Genomic DNA, 27,426 nt, shown 5'->3' with positions numbered 1-27,426 from the left:
ACTGTTTGTTAAATGTTGGCAAGAGTGAACCCGGCGGAGGGATGCTAACGAGAAGGGGCAAGGTCTGAGGTCCCCTAATAATCTGTCTGTAGAAGTTGGCGAGAGTGAACCTGGCAGAGGGAAGCCGACAATCGGAGGCAAAGCCTGAACAACTGTTTAAAAAGACATTTAGACCCGTGACAGTAAGAAGCTTTGGAAGACCAGGGGAAATGAATGGTCCCCCTTGTAAGTGGTTCCAAGCCCGATCTGGAGAGATCCAAGCGTGAAAAGTCCTCACCCAAAGTCAATTGAGAAAGGAACTTTTTGTTTGTTTGTTTATTTATTTTGGCATTTGTAACGCGCACATAACCCAGAGGCATCTTGTTGTTGTCCACATGAGTCCCTCGAAGCCAAGAGACATTTTATTGGAAAGAGACTTATCCATTGAAGAACCTGATAGCTGGAATGGAACTGCCGGCTCATGCTGGGAAGGCTCGAACGTGTGCTGTGCTCCAAGGTCCCACCTTGTCCCGTGCTGAAAACGTGGGGAAGGGAGACCCTGGCAATCATTATTATTTTTGAAGACTTCTTTCTTTATTGAACCCTTATCCCACACTCTTTATGTAATTAGTTGTAAGCAATTGGCAATAGGTTTTCTTAGTATGGGCCCTTTTATTTTGACACAACGCCACAAGGACTGCCTTACTTTTCGTTTGATGGTCGACGCTTGCTCCCATCTTAGTTTTAGGTTTAGATTAGGCGTTTTTCACCCTGCATTTACAGTTTTATAAACGCCCTTGAAGTGTGATCACTTGTGTCTGAGTTTACTCTTGCCACTATGAGTTCCTTACAGTGTGTACAGCTGAACTAAAGTTTTGGAATTTCCCTTCATTCTTTTGGGGACCTGACTAACACTGATCCTTTGAGGCAAGCTTCACGATTCGTGTCCATGACAGGGCCTTTTTTGAGGCCTCATCAGGGAGATGAGTAAAACAATACGGCATCTTTTGTTCCAGAGGCACAGTTTAGGAGTTTCATCCTCACAGCCGCACGCTACTGTGCCAGTGGTCTTCAGTGGAACTTTCTGCCCCTAATCCCTCTTTGTAAAAGAGTTTCATTGGTGGACATTGTGGCAGACCCGTTTTTCCATGCAGGTTGTGCTGTAGTCAGTCACTTGGTTTTCTCTTAGTTGTGGTACCAGCCCACAGTTCTCGCCGTCCTAGTGTCCAAACTGGGATACCATCCCTGGTCAAGGACCCATGTGTAATAATGACTGTTCCCACTTAATGGATAGGCCAGGAAAGGAGAAGTGCAAGAGGAAAAGTGTGTTCACCGGTGCTACTTCCGCTCTACAGTTGCAGCACTGTTCCTTTAAGGCGTTACCCAGTGGACTCGGCGTGCTACGTGAGACTGATATTTAGTCTCCTTGGTCCGCAGAAGTGAAGCGGAAAGGAGAAGTGCGAGAGGAAAATTGTGTTCACCGGTGTTCCACAGGGAGACGCAGTTGTGTTGTGTCCCTGTATCTTTATTTGAAGACCCGAAGACAATATACAATTCCGCTAGAGTGGCAGAGTACGAGGAACAAGGATAAGGAAAGCACAGTCTTGGATCTGGCAACACACAAGGAAGAAGTTGGTCGGCTGTGCGAGGGCAGGGACTGGGAGACGCTCTCATTGCGGGCACGGCCGCTGTGGATTGAACACTGTGATTGCCTAAAGTACGCAGCCACACTCCTTTTGACTATACGGAAATTGCCCTGCACATAAGCACCACAGAGACTGTGGGGCTGTTGACCCTTTGATCTGCGGAGCCGTGAAATTTCAACTTTAGGTGAAATTGAATTCCACAAGTACCCTTTTTTGTGACTTTGAGTCCCGTACTTGTATGGAAGACGACTTGGATCTTGTGACAGCAGTGGCTGAAACCACTTATGATGAAAGTCGAACTGCACTGGGGAACTGTGGGGGGAGTACTGAAGCAAACAAGGACGGTGAATGCAGTTCACTTAAGTCCTCCTATTTACAGACTACAGCTCCCCAACAGACAGGAGGGCACTTGAACCGGATAGTGGAAATAACAAATAAAACGTCACACGAAAACGTTCTCCAGAAGGAATTGAGGGCAGTGGCGGAACTATTAATAGGGGACGGTACGGCACCACTAAAGGAAATAAACCGCACTTCACCATTAAGTAATGTAAAGAGCGACAATGCAAATGATCCCATGGCCGAAGCAAATGGACCCAACTTGGGGGAGGTTACAAGCCCCGCAAACCCCCTTAGGCTTAACATCAATACGAGTAAAACTTCACTTCTTCCTTTTGCAGGAGTGACTGGAAATCACACATCAGCAGATACTGCAAAACCACGACATGGTATTCAGGAGGCAAATAGGGGGGCTACACTACCCTCCTCATACAAATTTGGAACCAATGCTAAAGATCTATCACACACCCACCTTGCACAAGGCATTTCTGCAAGTACTTGGAGACCCCGGGGCATCACGCCTGTTTTGTTGAAAGGGAACCAGCGTTTTCACTATAACAGGAAAGATGATAAACAAGGATGGGACTGGGATCATACCAAAAGCAATTAGAATACTAAGAACAAAGCCCTTATGCCTACAAAAAGTGGTGGAAAGGGCATGGACACCTCACATTGCTCGGTGGCCGACAGTAAAGATAGCCAAACAGATACATCTCCAAGTGCAGACAACTCACTGGAAGGGGTGACTGACCCGGACAATGACTCGGACTCAAGAGTACAGCATGTCACTGGATGTTGTGGACACAAGCCAGTGACTGAGCTCAAGCTGCAGGAGCCTGTGGTTACTGGTGTCAGTACTAAACAATGTGCTTCACTAGGCTCAAAAGTGGGCAACAGACCGCCCTAAACCACCAAACATAATCCCTGCAAACAAACGACAAAAGATTGATCTAGACAAAGCAACACCTTATTCTCTTGACGAGGATTTGTTAATGGACTTAATAGCCTCCCAGGTGGAACAAAGTAAGGAGGAATTGAACAACCTCAGTACAATTGACACCAAACTAATCACAGCCTTTTCTTTAACTATGGCACCTTTTTTGAAGTTGATCAAGACTCAAAATGAACAGATAAGAGATCAAACAGTGATTGCAATGTTGCACAGCAAAATTATCTATGTAGAAGGGTTCATTATGGCCATATAAACCAAAATTGATAAAAATGAAGAACAAACTACCAACAACTTGAAGAGCATACTAGAGCCTGTAATTCGAGATAAAGAGAGATCATCAGAAAGATTCTTCCCACTTAAACACCCCCAACAACCGCTGGAAGGGGTGCCCTTGTATACGGGCGATTTTAATGAAAAAGGGCCCCGAGTGGGGGAAAGTGTGGACATTAACAAGTCACGGAATACATATACGAGCACATCGACACTTACGGAACCTATGTCTTCCGCAATCATAGTCGTTGCAGATACAGAGGTGGAAGGAATCAGATCAACCTCAAGCCAACCAACGCTTGAAGGCACTCAAATGACTGCACCGGTACTCTCAGCAGAAAAGAACAACGAACCAATACGGGACTCTCACTCGCCCCCGAAGATTTTTAACATCTTTGAAAAACTAGGTGAGGGCGACAAAGGATTAATAAAAAAGACGGATTCCCCACAGTCGAAGAGACTAGCTTTCCAGAAACAATTTGAAAAAGCTAAAAAAGTGCTGTGGAAAAAGACAGTGGCTAAGACACAGCCAGTTAAACCACAAGCTGAAGTGGGAAAAACTGGGGCAATGGCAGCGCTCAGTAAGAAGGGGATGAAAACAAATTCAGGCACCATCATTCATACCATCCAAAGACCAGAAACACCAGAGATGTTTGATAGAGAATTAAAGAAGCCAGTGGCTAATGCAAGTGTGAAAGACACTCAAATTGTGATGTTCCAAAAACCGCGACACACTTACTTGAAGCCCAAGGGAAGCTTGCAGAAGATGACATTCACGTTGCCCTATTAAATTTATCTACTTACTCCGACGACTCAGACTCAATATGTTCAATTGGGTCAGATAACCACTCACAGAGTGGAGAGCCTGACTTAAAACTCTCTGAAGAGGAGGATGGAGACCAGTCCCAGGAATTGGAAGAGGAACAGGAGCTAGGTAACATTTTAAAGGTTACCTTCTCTAAAGACTGCAGAATTGTTGAATCAGTTGACACCATAAGAGAAGAGAAATTGAGTACTTGCGGTCAGATAAATGATAACCGCAATGTAATAAAAAAAGGATAACCTCGATCCGGAGCAACTGGCAATAGAAGAATATAAAACAGGGAATCAAAGACCGAGCGGAAGACTCATAACACAAGAGAAATACAGTATTAGAATAATAAGGGTGGTTGAGAACATTGATAACAGGTTACCCTCCTGTTTCCTCCTAGAAAGGGTCTTAAATATCAAAGATAACTTGATCCTTAACAGAACCAACATTATGAGACTTATTGGCACAGTTGAGGAAATCAAGAATATACAATCCTGTTAATTGAATTTCCAGAGGACAAGCGTTAGACAGAATTTTTATCTACATATCGGAACACAGAACTAAGGATACTTTTAACAAAGAAGGACACAGGCTTCTCACTATGGGCTTTTGGCTAAAAGAAAGGGAAACATCTGCCTCCACACCGACATTTGTACATGAAGAGGATTGCCACCGCTTTGCCAAACAGGCTCAGGTGAAGACAACAAGTGTGAGAGGAAGGGAGTCCCGCCAGGAGGAATTGTCGGGCGAGAAGCAAACAGGTGGAGACAGACCAGTTTCAGGGTGGGTAGCAAAAGAAGGACTTTGGAAACGATTTACCACCGTTTAAACAATTAGGAGGGTCACGGCCAGGTAGTCCAAGAGAAGATTGGAGCTAGTTAGCTGGTACATTGGCCAGGAAGTCATAATGTCCAATGCGCATAGAAGCCTCTCTTTTCCAGAACTTGACCATCTGTTCTTGGAACACCAGGGGATTTGCGCACGTCTTTGGGAAAGGGAATTGGTAATTGAGAAATACGATATATTGTGTCTTCAGGAGACCTGGCTGAGCGAGAAACCATCCCTGAAGGGCTATGAAGTATTTCTGAATCCAGCCGTTAAAGGGAACCTAAGTCGACCTATGGCAGGATTAATTATAGCCTGTAAAAGAACTAATGGATGGACTAAGCTCTCGGTACAGAACCCATCGTCTCTGATACAACTTGTGTTGTTGGAAAAAAGTACAACCAACACAACTGGTACTTGCTGATATGCAACCTCTACTGGAATTCTGTGTCCCCCATTTGCAGCAATTTTTTCAGAGAATGTTATGAACTACATCGATGAAACCAGAAATACTTAAAATAACATCGATGTTCTGGTGTGTGGGGACTTGAACATTGAATGTTTCAATTCTAGGAACAAATTGATAATTAATCCACCAAGAGCAGCTACCTTGAAGATATTAAGGGGTATCAGTTGGAGAGAAGACCTACAAAAAAGAAACATAAACCTGATGAATGCCAATATAAGGAAAGATATCCCACCCAAAGCAACCTGAAAAAGAGGACTGTACACACACATCCTCTATTACATATTTGCATCAGAACCCTCCTGGGACAGATGGGTCACTTGGAAGTGATATTGTGTGACAACAGCGATCATAATTTGTTAGAGATGGTTGGAAGCCACTATAAAGACACCAGTAGGCAGATCCCACACTCACACAGCACTACTAGTATCAAGGTCACACCTGGCCTTAATCGGTTGAGAATCTCCTCTACTGCTCTCAGTAAGCTAACCAGGTCCCTGTTTAATGGCAAAAACAGGGATGTTTCTGGTAAAATCGTACCACCGTTCCAATACCCATTGGCTTTGAAAATCTTCCAGGTCAAAGAAGGAAAAGACTTGTGCGTTCATAAGGAAACAAGTCTGTAACCAGGACATGTATGAAAAGAAAAAGGTTATTAAAAAACTAACTAAGCAACTTGGAAAAGGAATGTTTCCAGAGAAACAGTCACTTAAAAACTGGTTAAAAATGCATCAATATCAGCTTCTGCAAGCTGACAGGGAGAGAATGCTAGGTCTAATGGCCAATAAAAACACGGTCGAGATCTGGAAACTATTGAACTCTTCAACTGTTCCACAAGATGCAATCCTCAAATTCAATACCATCATTTACATGGGAGAAACACTTAGCAGATTTATTCTGCAATAAGACACGGGAAGGACACGATAAGGTTATACTCTCCAATTTAGCATGGACTTTCGAATTCGATAGGGAGGAGATACTCTCTCTAATAAACAAAGCAAGTTCATGAAGGGCAGCGGGCCCAGACAGCTTCCATGCTGAAGTAACATCCGGAGCACTGGGCCTACGTCATGCTGTCTCTCTTCAAGGAAATTAAAATGACAAAGAAAATACCAACTTCATGGACCAAGTCAACTGTGGTCCCGATTTATAAAAAGGGCGATAGGTCTAACCCTTCCAACTACAGACCTGTCGCCCTTTTGGACGTGGTAGGAAAATTGTTCTCAGCAATACTCCTAAAACACCTTAACGCATGGTCTCAGCAAACACACCACCTGATCGCTAGCAGTCCGGATTTAATAAAGGGACAGGAACGGCTTTAAACCTCTTCCTGATAAACTTGTTAAAATGCAGGGCCAAAGTTACCAAGCAAAATAAGACATATATAGCATCAATAGACTTGGCCCATGCATTTGACTTAATAAACAGAAAAACCCTTTGGGAAAAACTGAAAAAGTGGGGCTGTCCAACAGACATGAGAGAAGCCTTCGAACTCCTGCACTCTGGAACAATAAGAAGAATACGGTTGGATAGGGCAGGAACTCTGTCGAGAGAAATTGGATCATCATCAGGGATCAAACAAGGCTGTAGACTAGCACCAGTCATATTCAGTCTTTACATATCTGACATTGAGGAGGTATTTGAGGACGTGGGATGCTTCTGCCCAAGGATTTCCGAAACTCCAGTAGGAAGACTACTCTACGCTGACGATCTTCTAATTATGGACCAAACGGAAGTAGGGTTGCAGAGACAATTGAATGCTCTGTCCAAATATGTGGATGTCAACTCACTAACTATCAATCTTAAGAAGTCTATAATTCTGGTCATAGGAGATGTTAAGAGAACTCGCAGAACTAAGAGAAGCTGGAACCTGCAAGGGGTTACAATACCAGAGGTCACCTCGATGCAATATTTAGGGCTAACTGTGAATACCAGCATGGTAGACTCTTACAGGGTAACGGCCATGAAGCCAAAAGCTAAAAATCTAGCAACTCAGACTAGAATAATGAATCGTAAATACAGCTAATTTACCCTATTACCAGTTATCTAAGGTGATGCCCATACTGCTGTATGCTCTGAAACCCAACTACAACTTGCGGGCTCTGTGTGGCGCCAGGTTGAGGGCGCCTTTTGGCGACGTGTTCTGAACATGCCAATCTCTCTCCCGGGTTGAAGTGATCAGCAGAGAAATGGGTGTGGTGTCACTGTACTCTATTATGGTGTGGAGATCACTCTCACTATTGAGGAAATGTTTTAAACCTCCTGGAGAAGGCGGGTTTGAAGTCTTACACAGGGCCATAATCTCAAACAGTGAGAAGTCCCTAACTGAATGGAGGAGTACGTGTGGGGGGATACTAAAAAGCTTAGCATTAAGCGAAGAGCTGCTACTTGGAAACCCTGACCATGTCAAGAAGAAACGTTTTGACCAGGACGGGGTGGACCCAGGCGAACGGATTCGAACCATGAAAAGTGGTGGAGGGATAACGAAAGACAACAGGAAACGAGGTGAAGTTCCAAGATATTTGATATAATTGCCTTCTCCTACCTTGAGACAAGACTTCATGAGGTTCCGTTTTAACCTGAACCCGACAAAAGTGGTTCTGGAGAGACGTAAAACAGTTGCAACGCGAAACTACACTTGCCGGCTCTGCCGGGGAATGCTGTGAAACTCTTGAACATTAACTACAGAATGTGGAGCACTGAAAGATATTTGGGGTCTCTGTTTCAAATTCCAACAATATCATCCCCTAATAAACTTTGGGCTCACTTGTGTCAAGGGAGGAGAACTACAGAGATTCTCGCATCGCTGGCATTCGTAAAAAGAATCTTTGAGAAATTAGCAGTGGAAGAAGAGGAAAAGGAAGAGATTCATTGAAATGATATAAAAACTTTGCTGGAAATGAAGAGCTTTACTGAAATTATCTGGAAAACTTTTATTTTACCCTTTTTTTGTTACTTGTTTTTTTTCTCTTTCTTCTTCGGCTGTAATTTCATGGAAATATTGATTTATTTTTATTGGATAGCATAAAAAAAGTTGCTTAATAAACATTTTAAAAAAAAGATTAGGCCTTGCTGTCTCATTTCTTAATTTCTCCCACTGTGGGCTTATTTGGGGCAGCAGTATATTTTATTCCCGTTAATTTCAAACATACTGCTGTCATGGCTGCAGCTTTCTGTGTCGCTGTCTTGGCTGCAGCTTTCTGTGCCGCTGTCATGGCTGCAGCTTTCTGTGCCGCTGTCATGGCTGCAGCTTTCTGTCCCGCTGTCATGGCTGCAGCTTTCTGTCCCGCTGTCTTGGCTGCAGCTTTCTGTGCCGCTGTCATGGCTGCAGCTTTCTGTGCCGCTGTCATGGCTGCATCTTTCTGTCCCGCTGTCATGGCTGCAGCTTTCTGTGCTGCTGTCTTGGCTGCAGCTTTCTGTGCTGCTGTCTTGGCTGCTGCTGTCTTGGCTGCAGCTTTCTGAGCTGCTGTCTTGGCTGCAGCTTTCTGTGCTGCTGTCTTGGCTGCTGCTGTCTTGGCTGCAGCTTTCTGAGCTGCTGTCTTGGCTGCAGTTTTCTGTGCCGCTGTCATGTCTGCAGCTTTCTGTGCTGCTGTCTTGGCTGCAGCTTTCTGTGCTGCTGTCTTGGCTGCAGCTTTCTGTGCTGCTGTCTTGGCTGCTGCTGTCTTGGCTGCAGCTTTCTGTGCTGCTGTCTTGGCTGTAGCTTTCTGTGCTGCTGTCTTGGCTGCAGCTTTCTGTGCTGCTGTCTTGGCTGCAGCTTTCTGTGCTGCTGTCATGGCTGCAGCTTTCTGTGCTGCTGTCATAGCTGTGCCGCTGTCTTGGCTGCAGCTTTCTGTGCCATTGTCATGACTAGCTTTCTGTGCTGCTGGTATGGCTGTAGCTCTCTGTGCCGCTGTCATGGCTTCAGCTTTCTGTGCTGCTATCATGGCTGCAGCTTTCTGTGTTGCTGTCATGGCTGCAGCTTTCGTGGGGATTGGGTCCTCCGATGTATTCCTTATCTATGACAGTTATCACCACAGCTGTGCTGCTTCGGAACATTTTCGGCGCCTGCGTCGATGACGTCGATGCGCCGTCCTCGAGGAACTCCTCCAACGGCCGACGTCACCCGATGTGAAAAGTAGGACACACGACGCCCGTAGCCTCAGTTCTGTTTTTTCCGCGAACGTGTTCGCTTCGTGAATCTCGGTACGCCTTGACTCTTTGGAGTTTCTGTTGTTCATCTCGGTTCTTCGAACCTGTTTGTTTGTGTAGTTATTCTTCGTGAAGATGTCTACCTCGTCTTCCACACCGCGTCTGGGCTTTAAGAAGTGCGGGGACTGTGGGTCCAAGATGTCGGTCACGGACTTGCACGACGTCTGCCTCTGGTGCCTCAGGAAGGCCCATGACACGGATGACTGTGTCGACTGCCAGTCGCTCACGTCGAAAGCCTTGCGGGAGCGCAAGAAGAAGTTATCGGTAGGTAAGGTTCTAAGCCCCAGAAGTCGAGGTCTGCGGGGCTTTCGAGGGACGACTTGAGGGGCGACTCTCTGCGTCGTCGTCGGAAGTCCAGTGGGTCCCGGAGTCGGTCTTGCCACTCCTTCACCTCTTCAAGGCACTCCCGGAAGTGCCGTCATCGGTCGCGTTCCCCTTCCTCATCCGAGGACTCCGCCTGTCGGCGGGTCGCTTACCCCAGCTAGCATGCCACACTGGAGGAATGGGCTTCCTTCGGGAAGAAAATGTTGGTGATTCTCGAATCGCAGGGCACTGGTCCGTCCGCGCCTCTGAGTGGGGTCGGTCGTGATCAGCCGAGAGACGCCGCTTGCACGCCTTCAGGCTCGGGTGGTCGTCGCGATTCGCGGGAAAGGTCCCGCTCGGACAAGGGGAATCGTTCTCGGCATGCCCGGTCCAGGTCCCGGTCCTCGACACGCTCTAGACCGCGTGAACCTGTGAAGTCTTCGAGGAAGACGTCGACGCCTGTGGCGCCGAGTTCGTCGACGGACTCTCTCGAGGCTCCGCCTCCGAGGAAGTCGTCGACACCGTCGGGGCCCAGGATTTCGCGGGACACGCTCGGGTTCCGCCTTCGAGGCCTGTGTCAACGCCGTCGATGCTGTCGGCGCCGCGTCTGTCGTCGACGCCGATTCCCTCGACGTCGGCGCCGATTCACTCGACGCCCTCGACGCCTTTCGTGGCTGTGTCGACAGGGGTACCCCATGGCTCGGGGGAACCACCTAGGAAGGCTCTGGCCAAGGTCAAGCATGGCTTTGGTTCCAGTTCTGTGCCTTCTTACCGCCATCTGGAATTCATTTCAGAGGTGGATGAGGGCTCTGATGATGGCATGGTGCCTGACACGGTGCCTGATGAGATTCTCTCAGCCCATAGCCAGTTTGAGGACCTGAGGCATTCCCTGCATGATGCTAGTGGGCTGGACACCTCTCCGGAGGTGGAGTTTTGTAGGCCTGAGCCTGGCACGCATGCCGATTCTTCGTACCGGCGACTTATGTCACGGGTCTCCGAGTACTTAGGATGGTCTGCTCCCCCAGGGGAGTTTGTTCAGGATGACCTTACGGATATCCTCGACATTGGTCCACCAACTGACCCGGTACTGCCATTCCATATGGCTCTGCAAAGAAGGGTGGCAGCGGCTTGGACTGCTCCGGAGAGTCTCCCAGCAGTGAGCAAGTCTTTGCCGTGAAAATACCGCCCAGCCCGTAGTGACCCCTGCTACTTGTCCAAGCACCCTACTCAGGAGAGTTTGGTGGTGCAGGCGGCTACGGCCCCGGCAAAGCAGGCGTCCTACCCTACCATCCCTTCTGATAGGGACAACAAGCGTTTTGACGGCTGGGCGAAGAAAGTGTTTTCTGCAGGGGGTATGGCGCTTCAGGCGGCCAACTCCATTTGTGCCTTGTCTCGTTTCACGCACACTCTGTGGAACTGTGTTTCTTTGGCGGCTGAACATATTCCCGAAGGGGATGAACGGGATGGTTTCCTTGCCATGGTTCAGGTTGGCAAGGATGCTATGCGTGAGGCCGTTCAGTCGGGTTTGGACATGGCAGATTGCGTCAGCCGGTCCATGGCGGCGAGCACCGTGATACGCAGGTTTGCGGGTTGCGGAAGTCGGGGTTTGCTCCTGATGTGCAGGCCCGGCTCCTCAACATGCCCTTTGACGGGGAACATCTTTTTGGCAGCAAGGCTGACGAGAGCCTTGAGAGGTTGCAGACCTCCAAAGCTGCAGCGAAGTCGTTGGGCGCTGCAGTTCGACAACCTCCTCCTTTTCGTTCTAGGGGACAGCAAAGGAGGGGAGGTTCCTTTCGTTATTACTCCTCCTTTGCTAAAGCGAGAGGAGCTGCCAGTCAAAGGGGCCACCGTAGGAGTGCCAGAGGTGGAAAACAAGGTACTCGAGGTGCCAAGGCCGTTCGGGCTGTTGCCTCTTTGCCCTCAGGCACCGCCGCATTCGCTTCAGCTCAGTCATGAGGCCATGTCCCATGGTTCGCCGGTTGGGGGAAGGCTGGCGCAGCATCTTGCTGAGTGGCGCGCCATTACTTCAGATGTGTGGGTTCTAGAGATCATAACCCACGGCTACTGTCTTCCTTTCCGGCAGAGGCCTCTAGACAATCCACCGGGGAATCTCTCTTTGAAGAGTCCGGATCCGCTCCTTGCGCAGGAAATTCAATCCCTGCTGAAGAAAGGCGCCATAGAACTGGTGCCTGTAACGGAGAGGAACAAGGGATGGTATTCCCCTTATTTTTTGATTTCCAAGAAAGATGGGGGATTGAGACCCATCATGGACTTGCGTGGTTTGAACAAACTCCTCAGGAAGGACAAGTTCAATGGTTACTCTTTCTCAAGTCCTCCAGGCCCTTCAACTTCAGGACTGGTTGGTGTCTCTCGACCTCAAGGACGCTTATTTTCATGTGCCTATCCATCCAAAGCACAAGAAGTACCTGAGGTTTGCGGTTGGCGACTCGCACTTTCAGTTTCGGGTCCTGCCATTCGGCTTGACGTCCGCCCGAGGGTCTTCACCAAGCTCATGGTAGTGGTGGCAGCGCACCTCAGGAAAGGGGGATTCACGTCTACCCCTACCTGGACGATTGGTTGATCAGGGCGTGCTCTCCGGAGCAAGTCCTGGATCATCTGTCAGCCACCTGCCACTCCCTCCACAAGCTGGGCCTCTCCCTCAACTTAAAGAAGTCCCATTTGACACCAACTCAGTACATCGGAGCAGTGCTCGACACGTCCCCGGGGCAGTGTTGTCCTCCCCAGGTGAGGGCTCATCACATTCAGCAGATGGTGCACAAGTTTCAACTTGCCCAGACTCTCCAAGCGTTCGAGTTCTTGAGACTGCTCGGCGTCATGGCATCCTGCATTCTTCTGGTGCCAGATGCCAGGTTGCGGAGGAGATCTTTGCAATGGGCACTCAAGCTCCAGTGGTCTCAGTCCTCCGGCAGGATGTCGGACCCTGTTCAGGTGCTGTCTTCGGTCGCCCTTGACCTTCTGTGGTGGGCCGACGAAGGCAATCTGATGAGGTAGGCTCGATTTTGGCTGCCTTAGCCGGAGGTGACGATCGTGACGGACGCATCCCTCATGGGATGGGGAGCTCATGGCAACGAGTTGACAGTCAGCGGTCGTTGGTCTCTGTCGGAGTCCAGACTCCATATCAATCTGTTGGAGCTGAGGGGTCAGGCTAGCCCTGAAGGCTTTTCTGCCGACTGTGCGAGGAAAGAATGTCCTGATCCTGTCAAACAACACGGTGGCCATGCACTAACTCAACAAAAAGGGGGGGGCAGGGTCACCTCCTCCGTGCAGGGAGGCAATGCAGCTCTGGTTCTGGGCAATCCAGCAGGAAGTTTCAGTCTCGGCAGTTCATCTGGCAGGAGACGAAAACGAGATGGCGGACGCTCTGACCAGGCAGAGCGCGATCTCTCACGAGTGGGAGTTGGCTCAGGAGATTCTCCTGGAGATCTACGCCCTTTGGGGGACCACTCAAGTGGATCTCTTCGCCTCCAGTGTCAACCGGAAGTGCGAGAGGTTCTGCTCGCGGGAATTTCTTCCAAACGGAGCCTTAGGAGACGTGTTCGTGGTGGATGGAGTGGTCATTCCCACTGCTGTACGCGTTTCCTCTAGTCCTTGTCATACCGCAAGTACTGCAGAGGTTACGGTGGTTCGGTTCCCGGATGATCCTCATTGCTCCGGCGTGGGCCAGGAGGACGTGGTACCCGGACCTTCGCGACTTGTCCATCTGTCCTCCACGTCGTCTTCCCTACCGAGACGATCTGCTCTCACGGGAGGGGTGTCAGGTTCTCCATCCAGAGGTCAGATCCCTCAACCTTCACGCTTGGTTTCTGAAAGGTTGAGGTATAAGGATTTGGACCTCCCTGAAGACGTGATGGAGGTGTTGCTTTCGGCCAGAAGGCCCGCAACAAAGTCCCTGTACCGTTGCCGTTGGAGTAAGTTCTGCGACTGGTGCAGGGTTAAGAATGTGGATACTTTTGCATGTGAAATTCCCATGGTTCTGTCTTTTTTGCTTTCTTTGGCCCACAGGGGCCTTCAAGTGGGTACCATTAAAGGTTACCTGGCAGCGCTGTCCATATTTAAGCGCTCATCTGAAGAGTGTTCCTATTTTAAAATTCCTTTAATTTCTCAGTTTCTGAAAGGGCTCACTAATGTGTTCCCTCCGTCACCTTTCCAGGTGACCGGTTGGGATTTGAACCTTGTTCTCAAGTTTCTGATGGGTGCTCCGTTTGAGCCTTTGCATTCATGCACTTTGAGACTGTTAACTCTGAAAACTGTATTTTTAGTTGCGGTCACTTCCGCTCGCATAGTGAGTGAGTTACAGGCACTTTCAGTTAAACCACCCTTCACTGTGTTTCATAAGGATAGGGTTGTCCTTGGAGTTCGTCCTTCTTTTCTTCCGAAGGTGGCGTCGGAATTTCATTTAGGCCAGAAGGTTGTTCTTCCGGCATTTTATCCTCCTCCACATCCTGGTAAGGAAGAAGAGAGGCTCCATAGGCTTGTTCCTAGGAGAGCGTTAAGCTTTTATATTTCACGCATGTCCCGGGTCAGAGTGGACAATCAACTCTTCATTGGTTACGCTGGAAAGCGTTTGGGACAGGCTGTGACGAAACAGACTTTGTCTCGCTGGATTATTTTGGCTATCTCTGAGTGTTACCGCTTGGTGGGTAAGGACCCCCCGGTCGGCTTGCGGGCTCATTCTACCAGGGGTATGGCTGCCTCTACTGCCCTGCAGAGGGGTGTTCCTATTCGCAACATCTGTGATGCAGCCACCTGGGCTTCGGTACATACTTTTGTACATCACTATTCCCTCCATTCCGTCCGAGGGCAGGATCTGGCCTTTGGCAAGGCGGTCCTTTACCACGCAATTTGATTGGGCATGCTAAATTTCAGTTTTCTAAATTCTTTTCCCACCTCCTTGCATTGGTACTGCTTTGGGAGTCTGTCATAGATATGGAATGCGTCAGAGGACCCAATCCCCTCGAAGAACAAGTTACTCTCTTACCTGGTAACGTTCTTTCGAGGGATGGTCCGACGACGTATTCCATATCGCTCCCTCCCTACCTTCCCAGCTACAGAATTTCTTATGCGATTGCAGCTTACGTTTCCGCAAGGCTTTGTGTGTCACACTGGCAGAAGACTGGTGGCACACGTTCTGGGGAAAAAACATCAACTGAGGCTACGGGTGTCTTGCGTCCTACTTATCACATCGGGTGCCGTCGGAGGAGGTCCTCGAGGACGGCGCATTGACGTCATCGACGCAGGACGCAGACGCCGAAAATTTTCCGAAGCAGCACAGCTGTGGTGATTACTGTCACAGATATGGAATACGTCGTCGGACCATCCCATCTAAAGAAAGTTACCAGGTAAGAGAGTAACTTGTTCTTCTGTGCTACTGTTATGGCTGCAGCATTCTGGGCTGCTGTCATGGCTGCAGCTTTCTGGGCTGCTGTCATGGCTGCAGCTTTCTGGGCTGCTGTCATAGCTGCAGCTTTCTGGGCTGCTGTCATGGCTGGAGCTTTCTGGGCTGCTGTCATGGCTGGAGCTTTCTGGGCTGCTGTCTTGGCTGCAGCTTTCTGTGCTGCTGTCTGCTCCAGATGTCTGTGCTGCTGTCTTGGCTGCGGCTTTATGTGCCGTTGTCAGGGCTGCAGTTTTCTGTGCGGCTGTCATGACTGCAGTTTTCTGTGCGGCTGTCATGACTGCAGTTTTCTGTGCAGCTATCATGGCTGCGGTTTTCTGTGCGGCTGTCATGGCTGCGGCTTTCTGTGCAGCTGTCATGGCTGCGGCTTTCTGTGCTGCTGTCATAGCTGCGGCTTTTTGTGCTGCTGTCATGGCTGCGGCTTTCTGTGCCGTTGTCATGGCTGCGGCTTTCTGTGCTGTTGTCATGGTTGCGGCTTTCTGTGCTGCTGTCATGGCTGCGGCTTTCTGTGCTGCTGTCATGGCTGCGGCTTTCTGTGCTGCTGTCATGGCTGCGGCTTTCTGTGCTGCTGTCATGGCTGCAGCTTTCTGGGCTGCTGTCATGGCTGCGGCTTTCTGTGCCGTTGTCATGGCTGCGGCTTTCTGTGCTGTTGTCATGGTTGCGGCTTTCTGTGCTGCTGTCATGGCTGCGGCTTTCTGTGCTGCTGTCATGGCTGCGGCTTTCTGTGCTGCTGTCATGGCTGCGGCTTTCTGTGCTGTCATGGCTGCAGCTTTATTTGCTGCCGTTATGGCTGCAGCTTTATGTGCTGCTTTCTTGGCTGCAGCTGTCTGTGCTGCTGTCTTAGCTGTAGCTTTCTGCACCTTGGAGGTTTTCACAAACCAATCTTTTCCCATGTGCTGTTTTTTTCTAGTGTGCTGTCAGGTATATTTATCTGTTTTGACAAATGAGTGTTATTTAAAAAAATAACCCTACGGTTGTTTATAATTGCTTTGCATGACAGACTGCAATGCCTGTGTAAAAAGCTTGGAATTAATGGTTTTATTACAGGCTATTTGTGACATCTCTACTGACCTGTAGTAAGAAAATGCTATCCCTAGAGTTGAACTGTGGCGTCGCAATGCCTGCTGCTTGAGCCAGCACGGAGCAGAATTCCAGCTGCCACTGCAGCACTTAAAGCCATGGCCAAGCTTTTCACATTCCTTTCTTGTGAAACACCCTCCTGCCACTTTACAGCCATGAATGGTTAAGGAACTATTTGTAGTAGTATGTTTACTTCGTCCACTGCTGGAGTTAAACGCACAGGAGCAAGTGTTCTGTCTGCATGTGGGCACTTATTTTAGAGCAGAACACCTTTTTGGGTGCACTTTATTAAACTGCTATGACTATGCACTGCTTTTTAGTCGACAGAGATGCTACATTGATCTTTATGAGCAAGTGAAGCATCCTTGGCATTAGAGGGGCGGCAGTGTGTGGCCATGTGTACAAGGAATGCAAGGGTAGTGCTCTGTGACCTTCGGCCCCCCTCCTCTTTGAGGTCACCTTGCTGGCTTGCGATATCCTTATGATCAGGTCGAGTGACGCAAAGGCTTCTGGCTAAAGGAGCGCACTGAGAAGACAAGGCTTTGGCAGTCAGGAATGTTTCTGTCTCTTTACTCTGTTAATATCAAACCCTGGAGAGGGGTCTCTGCTGTCCCATTTCCGGTGCCCACCCTCCATCCCAGGCTTATCTTTGATGCAGGCTGTGCACTTCAACTGAAATAATGATGGGCTGGCACTGGGATGCTTGTGCGGCTCATGCGGGAGGGCCTACTTTCAAGAGAGCTTGATGGCATTCTTTTAAAATGGCTTTGGGAGCATTTCTGATGTTTGCCTTGTGGGGGTGCCGTTCCCCTCCCTGCCCTACCCCTACAAGGTTTGGTATAGGCCATCTGCATCTGGAGCCTTGGAGATGCAGAAAGTCCCATTTCCTTTCTGCCTGTCTCTTGAACACTGCACCGAAGCCTCTCATGCCAGGTATGGTTCCGGACCTTATGGTGACCTGTGTCTGTCCTTTTTCTTTGTCTAGTTCCATGACAAGATTGAGCCCATGCTGGAATCTCTGGAGGCTCTGGCGTCCCGAATGCGCCCCGCCCCACTTATCCCAGCGGAGGTGGACAAGATCAGGGAGTGCATCAGTGAAAACAAGAGCGCTGGGATGGAGCTGGAGAAACTGCAGCCTTCCTTCGAGGCCCTAAAGCGGCGCGGCCAGGAGCTGATTGGACGGTCACAGGGGCCAGAGAAGGATCCCTCTGCTAAAGGTAGGGCCACATGGCAGGTAATCAAAGTGCCTGGCTGGCCGGGCGGGCATAGTGTGATGGCAGGCTTTAGGGCCTGGCCGCGGAGGCTGTCGCTTCCAGTGCTGGCGCTGTACGGCAGGACTGGGATAGGGGACATCCTGCCAGGCTTGGCTCTTGTGCACAGGACAGCGGTGGAGACATACTCTGATGGCAAGCTTTAGGGCCTGGCTGCGGAGGCTGTCGCTGTACGGCAGGACTGGAATAGGGGACATGCTGCCAGGCTTGGCTCTTGTGGACAGGGCAGCAGTGGGGACATACTCTGATGGCAGGCTTTAGGGCATGGCAACGGGAGGCTGATGGTACCTGAGCTGGCTCTGTAAGGCGGGACTGGGATAGGGGACATGCTGCCAGTCTTGGCTCTTGTGGACAGGGCAGCAGTGGGGACATACTCTTTAGGGCATGGCTGCGGAGGCTGATGGTACCTGAGCTGGCTCTGTAAGGCGGGACTGGGATAGGGGACATGCTGCCAGGCTTGGCTCTTGTGGACAGGGCAGCAGTGGGGACATACTCTGATGACAGGCATTAGGCCTGGCTGTGGAGGCTGATGGTACCTGAGCTGGCTCTTTAAGGCAGCACTAGGATAGGGGACATGCTGCAAGATTTGGCTCTTGTGGACATGTCAGCAGTGGGGACATACTCTTTAGGGCATGGCTGCGGAGGCTGATGGTACCAGAGCTGGCTCTGTAAGGCGGGACTGGGATAGGGGACATGCTGCCAGGCTTGGCTCTTGTGGACAGGGCAGCAGTGGGGACATACTCTGATGACAGGCATTAGGACTGGCTGTGGAGGCTGATGGTACCTGAGCTGGCTCTGTAAGGCGGGACTGGGATAGGGGACATGCTGCCAGGCTTGGCTCTTGTGGACAGGGCAGCAGTGGGGACATACTCTTTAGGGCATGGCTGCGGAGGCTGATGGTACCTGAGCTGGCTCTGTAAGGTGGGACTAGGATAGGGGACATGCTGCCAGGCTTGGCTCTTGTGGATAGGGCAGCAGAGGGGACATACTCTGATGACAGGCATTAGGCCTGGCTGTGGAGGCTGATGGTACCTGAGCTGGCTCTTTAAGGCGGGACTGGGCTAGGGGACATGCTGCAAGATTTGGCTCTTTTGGACATGTCAGCAGTGGGGACATACTCTGATGGCAGGCTTTAGGGCATGGCAACGGGAGGCTGATGGTACCTGAGCTGGCTCTGTAAGGAGGGACTGGGATAGGGGACATGCTGCCAGGCTTGGCTCTTGTGGACAGGGCAGCAGTGGGGACATACTCTGATGGCAGGCTTTAAGGCCTGGCTGCGGCAGCTGATGGTACCTGAGCTGGCTCTGTAAGGCGGGACTGGGATAGGGGACATGCTGCCAGGTTTGGCTCTTGTGGACAGGGCAGCAGTGGGGACATACTCTGATGGCAGGCTTTAGGGCCTGGCAGCCGCGGCTGATGGTACCTGAGCTGGCTCTGTAAGGCAGGACTGGGATAGGGGACATGCTTCCAGACTTGGCTCTTGTGGACAGGGCAGCAGTGGGGACATACTCTGATGGCAGGCTTTAGGGCATGGCTGCAGAGGCTGATGGTACCTGAGCTGGCTCTGTAAAGCGGGACTGGGATAGGGGACATGCTGCCAGGCTTGGCTCTTGTGGACAGGGCAGCAGTGGGGACATACTCTGATGGCAGGCTTTAGGGCCTGGCTGCAGAGGCTGATGGTACCTGAGTTGGCTCTTTAAGGCAGCACTAGGATAGGGGACATGCTGCAAGATTTGGCTCTTGTGGACATGTCAGCAGTGGGGACATACTCTTTAGGGCATGGCTGCGGAGGCTGATGGTACCTGAGCTGGCTCTGTAAGGCGGGACTGGGATAGGGGACATGCTGCCAGGCTTGGCTCTTGTGGACAGGGCAGCAGTGGGGACATACTCTTTAGGGCATGGCTGCGGAGGCTGATGGTACCTGAGCTGGCTCTGTGAGGCGGGACTGGGATAGGGGACATGCTACCAGGCTTGGCTCTTGTGGACAGGGCAGCAGTGGGGACATACTCTTTAGGGCATGGCTGCGGAGGCTGATGGTACCTGAGCTGGCTCTGTAAGGCGGGACTGGGATAGGGGACATGCTGCCAGGCTTGGCTCTTGTGGACAGGGCAGCAGTGGGGACATACTCTGATGGCAGGCTTTAGGGCCTTCCTGCGGCGGCTGATGGTACCTGAGCTGGCTCTGTAAGGGGGGACTGGGATAGGGGACATGCTGCCAGGCTCGGCTCTTGTGGACAGGGCAGCATTGGGGACATACTCTGATGACAGGCATTAGGCCTGGCTGTGGAGGCTGATGGTACCTGAGCTGGCTCTTTAAGGCAGCACTAGGATAGGGGACATGCTGCCAGGCTTGGCTCTTGTGGACAGGGCAGCAGTGGGGACATACTCTTTAGGGCATGGCTGCGGAGGCTGATGGTACCTGAGCTGGCTCTGTAAGGCGGGACTGGGATAGGGGACATGCTGCCAGGCTTGGCTCTTGTGGACAGGGCAGCAGTGGGGACATACTCTGATGACAGGCATTAGGCCTGGCTGTGGAGGCTGATGGTACCTGAGCTGGCTCTGTAAGGCGGGACTGGGATAGGGGACATGCTGCCAGGCTTGGCTCTTGTGGACAGGGCAGCAGTGGGGACATACTCTGATGGCAGGCTTTAGGGCCTGGCTGCGGAGGCTGATGGTACCTGAGCTGGCTCTGTAAGGCGGGACTGGGATAGGGGACATGCTGCCAGGCTTGGCTCTTGTGGACAGGGCAGCAGTGGGGACATACTCTGATGACAGGCATAAGGCCTGGCTGCGGAGGCTGATGGTACCTGAGCTGGCTCTGTAAGGATGGACTGGGATAGGGGACATGCTGCCAGGCTTGGCTCTTGTGGACAGGGCAGCAGTGGGGACATACTCTGATGGCAGGCTTTAGGGCCTGGCAGCGGCGGCTGATGGTACCTGAGCTGGCTCTGTAAGGCGGGACTGGGAGAGGGGACATGCTGCCAGGCTTGGCTCTTGTGGATAGGGCAGCAGAGGGGACATACTCTGATGACAGGCATTAGGCCTGGCTGTGGAGGCTGATGGTACCTGAGCTGGCTCTTTAAGGCGGGACTGGGATAGGGGACATGCTGCCAGGCTTGGCTCTTGTGGACAGGGCAGCAGTGGGGACATACTCTGATGACAGGCATTAGGCCTGGCTGTGGAGGCTAATGGTACCTGAGCTGGCTCTTTAAGGCAGCACTAGGATAGGGGACATGCTGCAAGATTTGGCTCTTGTGGACATGTCAGCAGTGGGGACATACTCTTTAGGGCATGGCTGCGGAAGCTGATGGTACCTGAGCTGGCTCTGTAAGGCGGGACTGGGAGAGGGGACATGCTGCCAGGCTTGGCTCTTGTGGACAGGGCAGCAGTGGGGACATACTCTTTAGGGCATGGCTGCGGAGGCTGATGTTACCTGAGCTGGCTCTGTAAGACGGGACTGGGATAGGGGACATGCTGCAAGATTTGGCTCTTGTGGACATGTCAGCAGTGGGGACATACTCTGATGGCAGGCTTTAGGGCATGGCAACGGGAGGCTGATGGTACCTGAGCTGGCTCTGTAAAGCGGGACTGGGATAGGGGACATGCTGCCAGGCTTGGCTCTTGTGGACAGGGCAGTAGTGGGGACATACTCTGATGACAGGCTTTAGGGCCTGGCTGCGGAGGCTGATGGTACCTGAGCTGGCTCTGTAAGGCGGGACTGGGATAGGGGACATGCTGCCAGGCTTGGCTCTTGTGGACAGGGCAGCAGTGGGGACATACTCTGATGGCAGGCTTTAAGGCCTGGCTGCGGCAGCTGATGGTACCTGAGCTGGCTCTGTAAGGCGGGACTGGGATAGGGGACATGCTGCCAGGTTTGGCTCTTGTGGACAGGGCCGCAGTGGGGACATACTCTTTAGGGCATGGCTGCGGAGGCTGATGGTACCTGAGCTGGCTCTGTAAGGCGGGACTGGGATAGGGGACATGCTGCCAGGCTTGGCTCTTGTGGACAGGGCAGCAGTGGGGACATACTCTGATGGCAGGCTTTAGGGCCTGGCTGCGGAGGCTGATGGTACCTGAGCTGGCTCTTTGAGGCAGCACTAGGATAGGGGACATGCTGCAAGATTTGGCTCTTGTGGACATGTCAGCAGTGGGGACATACTCTTTAGGGCATGGCTGCGGAGGCTGGTGGTACCTGAGCTGGCTCTGTAAGGCGGGACTGGGATAGGGGACATGCTGCCAGGCTTGGCTCTTGTGGACAGGGCAGCAGTGGCGACATACTCTTTAGGGCATGGCTTCGGAGGCTGATAGTACCTGAGCTGGCTCTGTAAGGCAGGACTGGGATAGGGGACATGCTGCCAGGCTTGGCTCTTGTGGACAGGGCAGCAGTGGGGACATACTCATTAGGGCATGGCTGCAGAGCCTTTCGTTTCCAGTGATGGTGCTGTATGGCAGGACTGGGATAGGGGACATGCTTCCAGGCTTGGCTCTTGTGGACAGGGCAGCAGTGGGGACATACTCTTTAGGGCATGGCTGCGGCGGCTGATGGTACCTGAGCTGGCTCTGTAAGGCGGGACTGGGATAGGGGACATGCTGCCAGGCTTGGCTCTTGTGGACAGGGCAGCAGTGGGGACATACTCTTTAGGGCATGGCTGCGGAGGCTGATGGTACCTGAGCTGGCTCTGTAAGGCGGGACTGGGATAGGGGACATGCTACCAGGCTTGGCTCTTGTGGACAGGGCAGCAGTGGGGACATACTCTGATGGCAGGCTTTAGGGCCTGGCTGCGGCGGCTGATGGTACCTGAGCTGGCTCTGTAAGGCGGGACTGGGTTAGGGGACATGCTTCCAGGCTTGGCTCTTGTGGACAGGGCAGCAGTGGGGACATACTCTGATGGCAGGCTTTAGGGCCTGGCTGCGGCGGCTGATGGTACCTGAGCTGGCTCTGTAAGGCGGGACTGGGTTAGGGGACATGCTTCCAGGCTTGGCTCTTGTGGACAGGGCAGCAGTGGGGACATACTCTTTAGGGCATGGCTGCGGAGGCTGATGGTACCTGAGCTGGCTCTGTAAGGCGGGACTGGGATAGGGGACATGCTGCCAGGCTTGGCTCTTGTGGACAGGGCAGCAGTGGGGACATACTCTGATGACAGGCATTAGGCCTGGCTGCGGAGGCTGATGGTACCTGAGCTGGCTCTGTAAGGCGGGACTGAGATAGGGGACATGCTGCTAGGCTTGTCTATTTTGGACCAGGACTGCAGCGGGACATACTGTCTTTTGAAGGAAATGCACTGCCAGGGCTGGCTTTGTAGGGAAGTGATGGGTGAGGGAAAATGCTGTCTTTCAGCCTTTTAAGAGTTGCGGGCTAGAATCCACACTACTGTTCGGGTCGGGATCTGTCAATGGTTTGGTCCTCTGTTGGAACACTCACCCACTTCACAGCTGGTTACTCTGGCAAGTCCCAGCCCAAAAGCTAGCCTACAAATAACAGACTAGCGCCAACCTTTCTCAGATACAGTTCCTCAGCATGTTTCTGCTTCGAAGCATTCCTAGGAAATATGTGTACATTAATTGTGTGTCAGTTGCACACTACTGTATTTTCTGTGTATAAAAAAGTGCGACTTTTGTCTTTGATTTTCGCAATATGGTTTAATATGATGTAATATTTACCACTAGGGCTGTACCAACACACCCATGATTTAGATATTGGCTGCTATACATGGTACTGTTCCAAGTTTTATGTTATCTGCATTTTCTCACCTGATGAGCATGAAGCATGAGTACCAAAGATGTTTGCCCAGCAATTGGGTTTTACCTGCTAAATAAAGCAGTTTTTTGTGCAAAAAATGGTTGCTCTAAAATATGTGCATGGATTAAATGCATAAAGAAAGTATTCCAGTATGGGACACCTAGCTTACCTTTCAAGCTGACATAACGTAGCAGACAGACCAATAGGATTGTAGTGTCATTAAATTGATATGTGGTTGGAGCCCTCCTTTTGTTTTCCACAGGATTAGGGGACAGCCTATCCTTATAGTACTTCCGACATATTTTATCGATATACAGTGATTATAACGAAAAATAAATAACAAACAGATTGTCGAATTTTGGGTTGAAACTATAGATGGAGGTGGGGTAAGGGATTAAAAAGGGTGGGCTAATAAAGCTAGGGAAACGGGTGGTTTGGGGGGATTACCCAAAATAAAAAAAGAGAACAGCATTTGACATTCTTTCATTATTTTTCCTTCCCCGAAAAAGTTTTCGTTATTTATTTGTTATAAACACATGGAACCCAGTAGGGCAGAGCCCAGAGATAAATTATCCTTTCGCATTGTGGTCGCGCAGTACGGTAGACCTCAGGGGTTAGGGGGATATGGAGCCGGGGGATTTTTCCTACTGTGCCCGAGTGGCCTTATGTGGGCAGTCTGTGATCCACTGTTCTGAGCATTTATTCTACTGTGCCATAGTTGACTCCGGTGGGTAGTACTTGAGGAGCATTTATCCTACTGTACTGGGGCTGCTTTGTAGGGCAGGCCTCTGAGAATGTATCCTACTGTACCAAGGTTGAATGTGATGGGCAGGCTGAGAGGAGACTGCCATTGAGAGGTGTTTCAAGTTGTGACTGTTAGAATGGATTTCTAAACTCTGGCCTGGTGGACAGATGTTTAGGAGGCCACCCTTGTTATTGTGAACAGGGAGCAACTTCTGGGAGTGTAGCCAAACCAATCAAGGTAGCATGGAGAGAGGTCAAGGCAAAATCTCAGAGGAGAGGTGAGCAGGGTCAGAGGTCTACAATGAGTCCACACAGCAAAACAGCAAGGATTACACTTAGTTATAAAGCTAACACATGTATTATTGTCTCAGAAAACATGGAAAATGACTACTAGCAGGTAATATTATCACACAGTACTAAAATTCTATATAACACTTTTAGGGAGAATTCGCAGAAATGTGCTAATTCACTTCTACCTTAGAGACCCCCCAACTCTCTTGCTGTACTTTAGGACTTTTAATTTTTATCCTAGAGAGAGTGAGACCTTTTTCCCACTCTCTCATGTATTTTTATTTGATTTGAACCCTGTGTTTCTTTTGGAGTCTGACAAACTCCATAGGCATCATCGTTTTGCATTGGTACACACAGCACTCTCAGTGCAGTGTCACAGAGAAATCCTTTGGATTTCTGCTAAGGTTTAAATACCTTCTCTTGGATAACTACTGTTTCCAAGAGTAGTAAAGTATAATTTACTTTACTTACCTTTTTCGATTTGTAGACCCAGCACACACTATCTTACATAGAGTACTGGAGGGGTTACTTAGTATCCTCTTTGTCTACCTTCTCATGTAACATGTTTGTTACCCTCATTACAATTAATGGCTGGTGGCAGTGGTTTACTTCTTCCTACCATTGTGTGTTGCTACCGCGGGCTGCAATTGTAGCTGCAATAAAGCACCTATGGCTGCCCATTTCGTCAAAATGGCCCGGTCTTCGTTTTTCACCATTTCTTGTCAGGAAGGTCCTTCTTGGGATTTACTCTGCACACCAAACCAGGTTTGGCTCTTTGTTCGTGTTGTCTTTGGCGGGATACCCGAGTGAAGCCCGCCTCTGGCATCAGTATGTCTGGCAGGGGCAGGAAGTGAGGGAGGTGCCCGAAACTCCCTGTGCTTAATCCCCTTGGTTACAGGAATGCACCCAAAGGTGATTGGCCGGCTGGCTGTCCACCAAGGACAGCCACCCTGCTGTGTGATTGGCAGGTAGGCTGGAATGAATGGGAGAAACCTGCGTAAAAGGCGATGCTTATTGGCTTAGAGGCCAGAGTCGACCACTGGACGAAGGAATCCGAAGAACAACTTGGAAGAGATGCCTTCTGCAACTCATGCACCGTTGGTTTGCCTGGTGAAGCCTTGCTGCTGTGCTGAGCCTCCGAATTCACCTCGACTAGAGAAGCACTGCAAGGACGACTTCACCCCTTGAGTTGGTGGGACCAATCAACTCCAAATGAAGCTCGTCTAGACATCCTCTCGAAGCTGGTTGCATTTCCACTGCTGCTGCTGGAACCAAAGAGCCAGGGAGAGGAACACCAGGTCGTGTGCGTTGCTTTTAAGTTGGACTCAACCTCTAGGAAGACCCTCCGGATTTCCCTGATGCAGGACTGACCAAGCCTGAGCCACCTCAACAGAGTGCTGGACCCCAGATGCAAGGAAAGTCTGAAGTGGTAGCCGAGAACCGCAGTGTTGCTATCCGCTGTCAGATGCGAGGAGCTAAAACACTGAAGAACCGCTGAATCGAAGTTTGCCTATTGCTGCCGCTGATCGTCCCATTGCAGAGCAGGAATCACCAGACGTCCTCCCTCTTGTCCCCACGACTGAGGCTCAGGAACAACAGGATCTGCAGAGCTGCATAGGAACAGAAGCCAGCTGGAACCATTTCTTCTAACCAGAGGTACTGTAAAGTCTAAGAGAACTTACCTCTTGTTGTGTAGCCTTGCTGGCTCTCAGTTGAGACCTGTCTTAGTTACCTCACAGAGTTGCTAAAGTTTTGCCCCTCACAAGCCTCCCAGCTTGTGGCCCTTCAGTGATTTATTTTTCTACAAACATTTCTAAAAACATTGTGCAAGACTTTTTACCTACCTGCAAAGAAGATCTTCAGCTCCCCTTGACATTGTGCATTTAACATTGGCTGTCCTGACTCCCTGAGAGACTCCTCTTTACCTCTGACTTTGTCCTTTGGAAGGTGTTTAAAAGTACTTGCCTGTTTATGAGTTATTTGTTAACCTTTGTTTTATTCCTCTATTCTATCTTTCTCACCTAATTCATTATTGCTCTAAATGTACCAGTGATAAATCAATGTCCACAGTGTCCTAGCTATTTAAGTCACCTCAGGGTGTAGGAAGTGTCTGTGTGCCATCCCCAATGGGTGTCATCTGATTTAGAGAAACCGAGAGTGTGTTTTGAACTACATTTAAGTGTTACATGTCTTGCTCCCTTTCTGAAGAAGGCTTATATAACTGACTGTGAAATAAATTAATAATTGTTTTATCAAGAAACCTTGAGTGTTAGTGTTTATTCGGATAACTAACTGTATTGTGAAACTCTGTGTCACAACATTACTGCTCACATTGACCCCTCTTGAGATAAGCCTGGCTGCTCGGCCACACTACCAACCTGTGTAGTTCAGACTTATGCCAAAGGTTGCGCCCCTATTGCCAGGAGGTCAAGGTTATTGCATTGCACCCAAAGGGTACTGCATACAATCTTGCCTAACGACTTCTCCCCTTGGATTGGTGGGACCAATGAGCCCCAAGACGTACTCGACTGGAACCCCTCTTTCTGCTGGCTTTACTTCATTGCTGCTGCAGGAACCGAGTGCCAGGCAACAGGAACACCAGAATCGACTGCATCCCCTTTAAGCCAGACCCAAGATCCTGGAAGATCCTCCGGACTCCCTCGAAGCAGGACTGACCAAGCCTGAGCCACCTCAACGGAGTGCTGGACCCCTGAAGCAAGGAAAGTCCACAAGGTGTCCAAGAACCGCGCTGGTGCAATTTGTGAGTAGCTGGAACTGTCAAGTGCTGCTGATCTGAATTGTGCCCATTGCTGCCGCCGACTTTCAAACCATAGTGCAGGAGTCTCCAGACGTCCACCCTCTTGTGTCCACGGTTGAGGCCCAGGAACAACAGGATCTGCAGGACTACAACAGCAACAGAAGCCAGCTGCAACCTTTTCATCAGACTTAATGTACTGTGAACTAAGGGGTACTTATCTCTTGTGTGCAGCTTGCTTGCTCTCACTGCAGACTTGCATTGACTGCCCTTTGCAAAGTTGCCTCTCAGCTTGTGGCCCAACAGTGATTTATTTTACAACAAAACTCTATTTAACATTGTGCAAGACTTGTG

General features: G+C 50.4%; 1 protein-coding gene across 20 annotated transcripts in view; it reads left to right on the top strand.

The window, feature by feature from the left end:
- MACF1 (microtubule actin crosslinking factor 1) overlaps positions 1-27,426 on the top strand; it is a 1,825,008-nt gene that overhangs the window by 1,402,095 nt on the left and 395,487 nt on the right. For all 20 annotated transcript variants that reach the window (XM_069622429.1, XM_069622430.1, XM_069622431.1 and 17 more), the window contains one exon: positions 17,258-17,489. In XM_069622429.1, the coding sequence (XP_069478530.1) occupies positions 17,258-17,489 (232 nt within the window). The remainder of the gene's footprint in view (positions 1-17,257; positions 17,490-27,426) is intronic.

The sequence above is a fragment of the Ambystoma mexicanum genome, chromosome 11, assembly GCF_040938575.1.
Source record: "Ambystoma mexicanum isolate Mex_15411 chromosome 11, UKY_AmexF1_1, whole genome shotgun sequence".
Lineage (NCBI taxonomy): Eukaryota > Metazoa > Chordata > Amphibia > Caudata > Ambystomatidae > Ambystoma > Ambystoma mexicanum.
The sequence above is the reverse complement of the archived record's forward strand: the minus strand, read 5'-3'. Positions and strand labels throughout refer to the sequence as shown.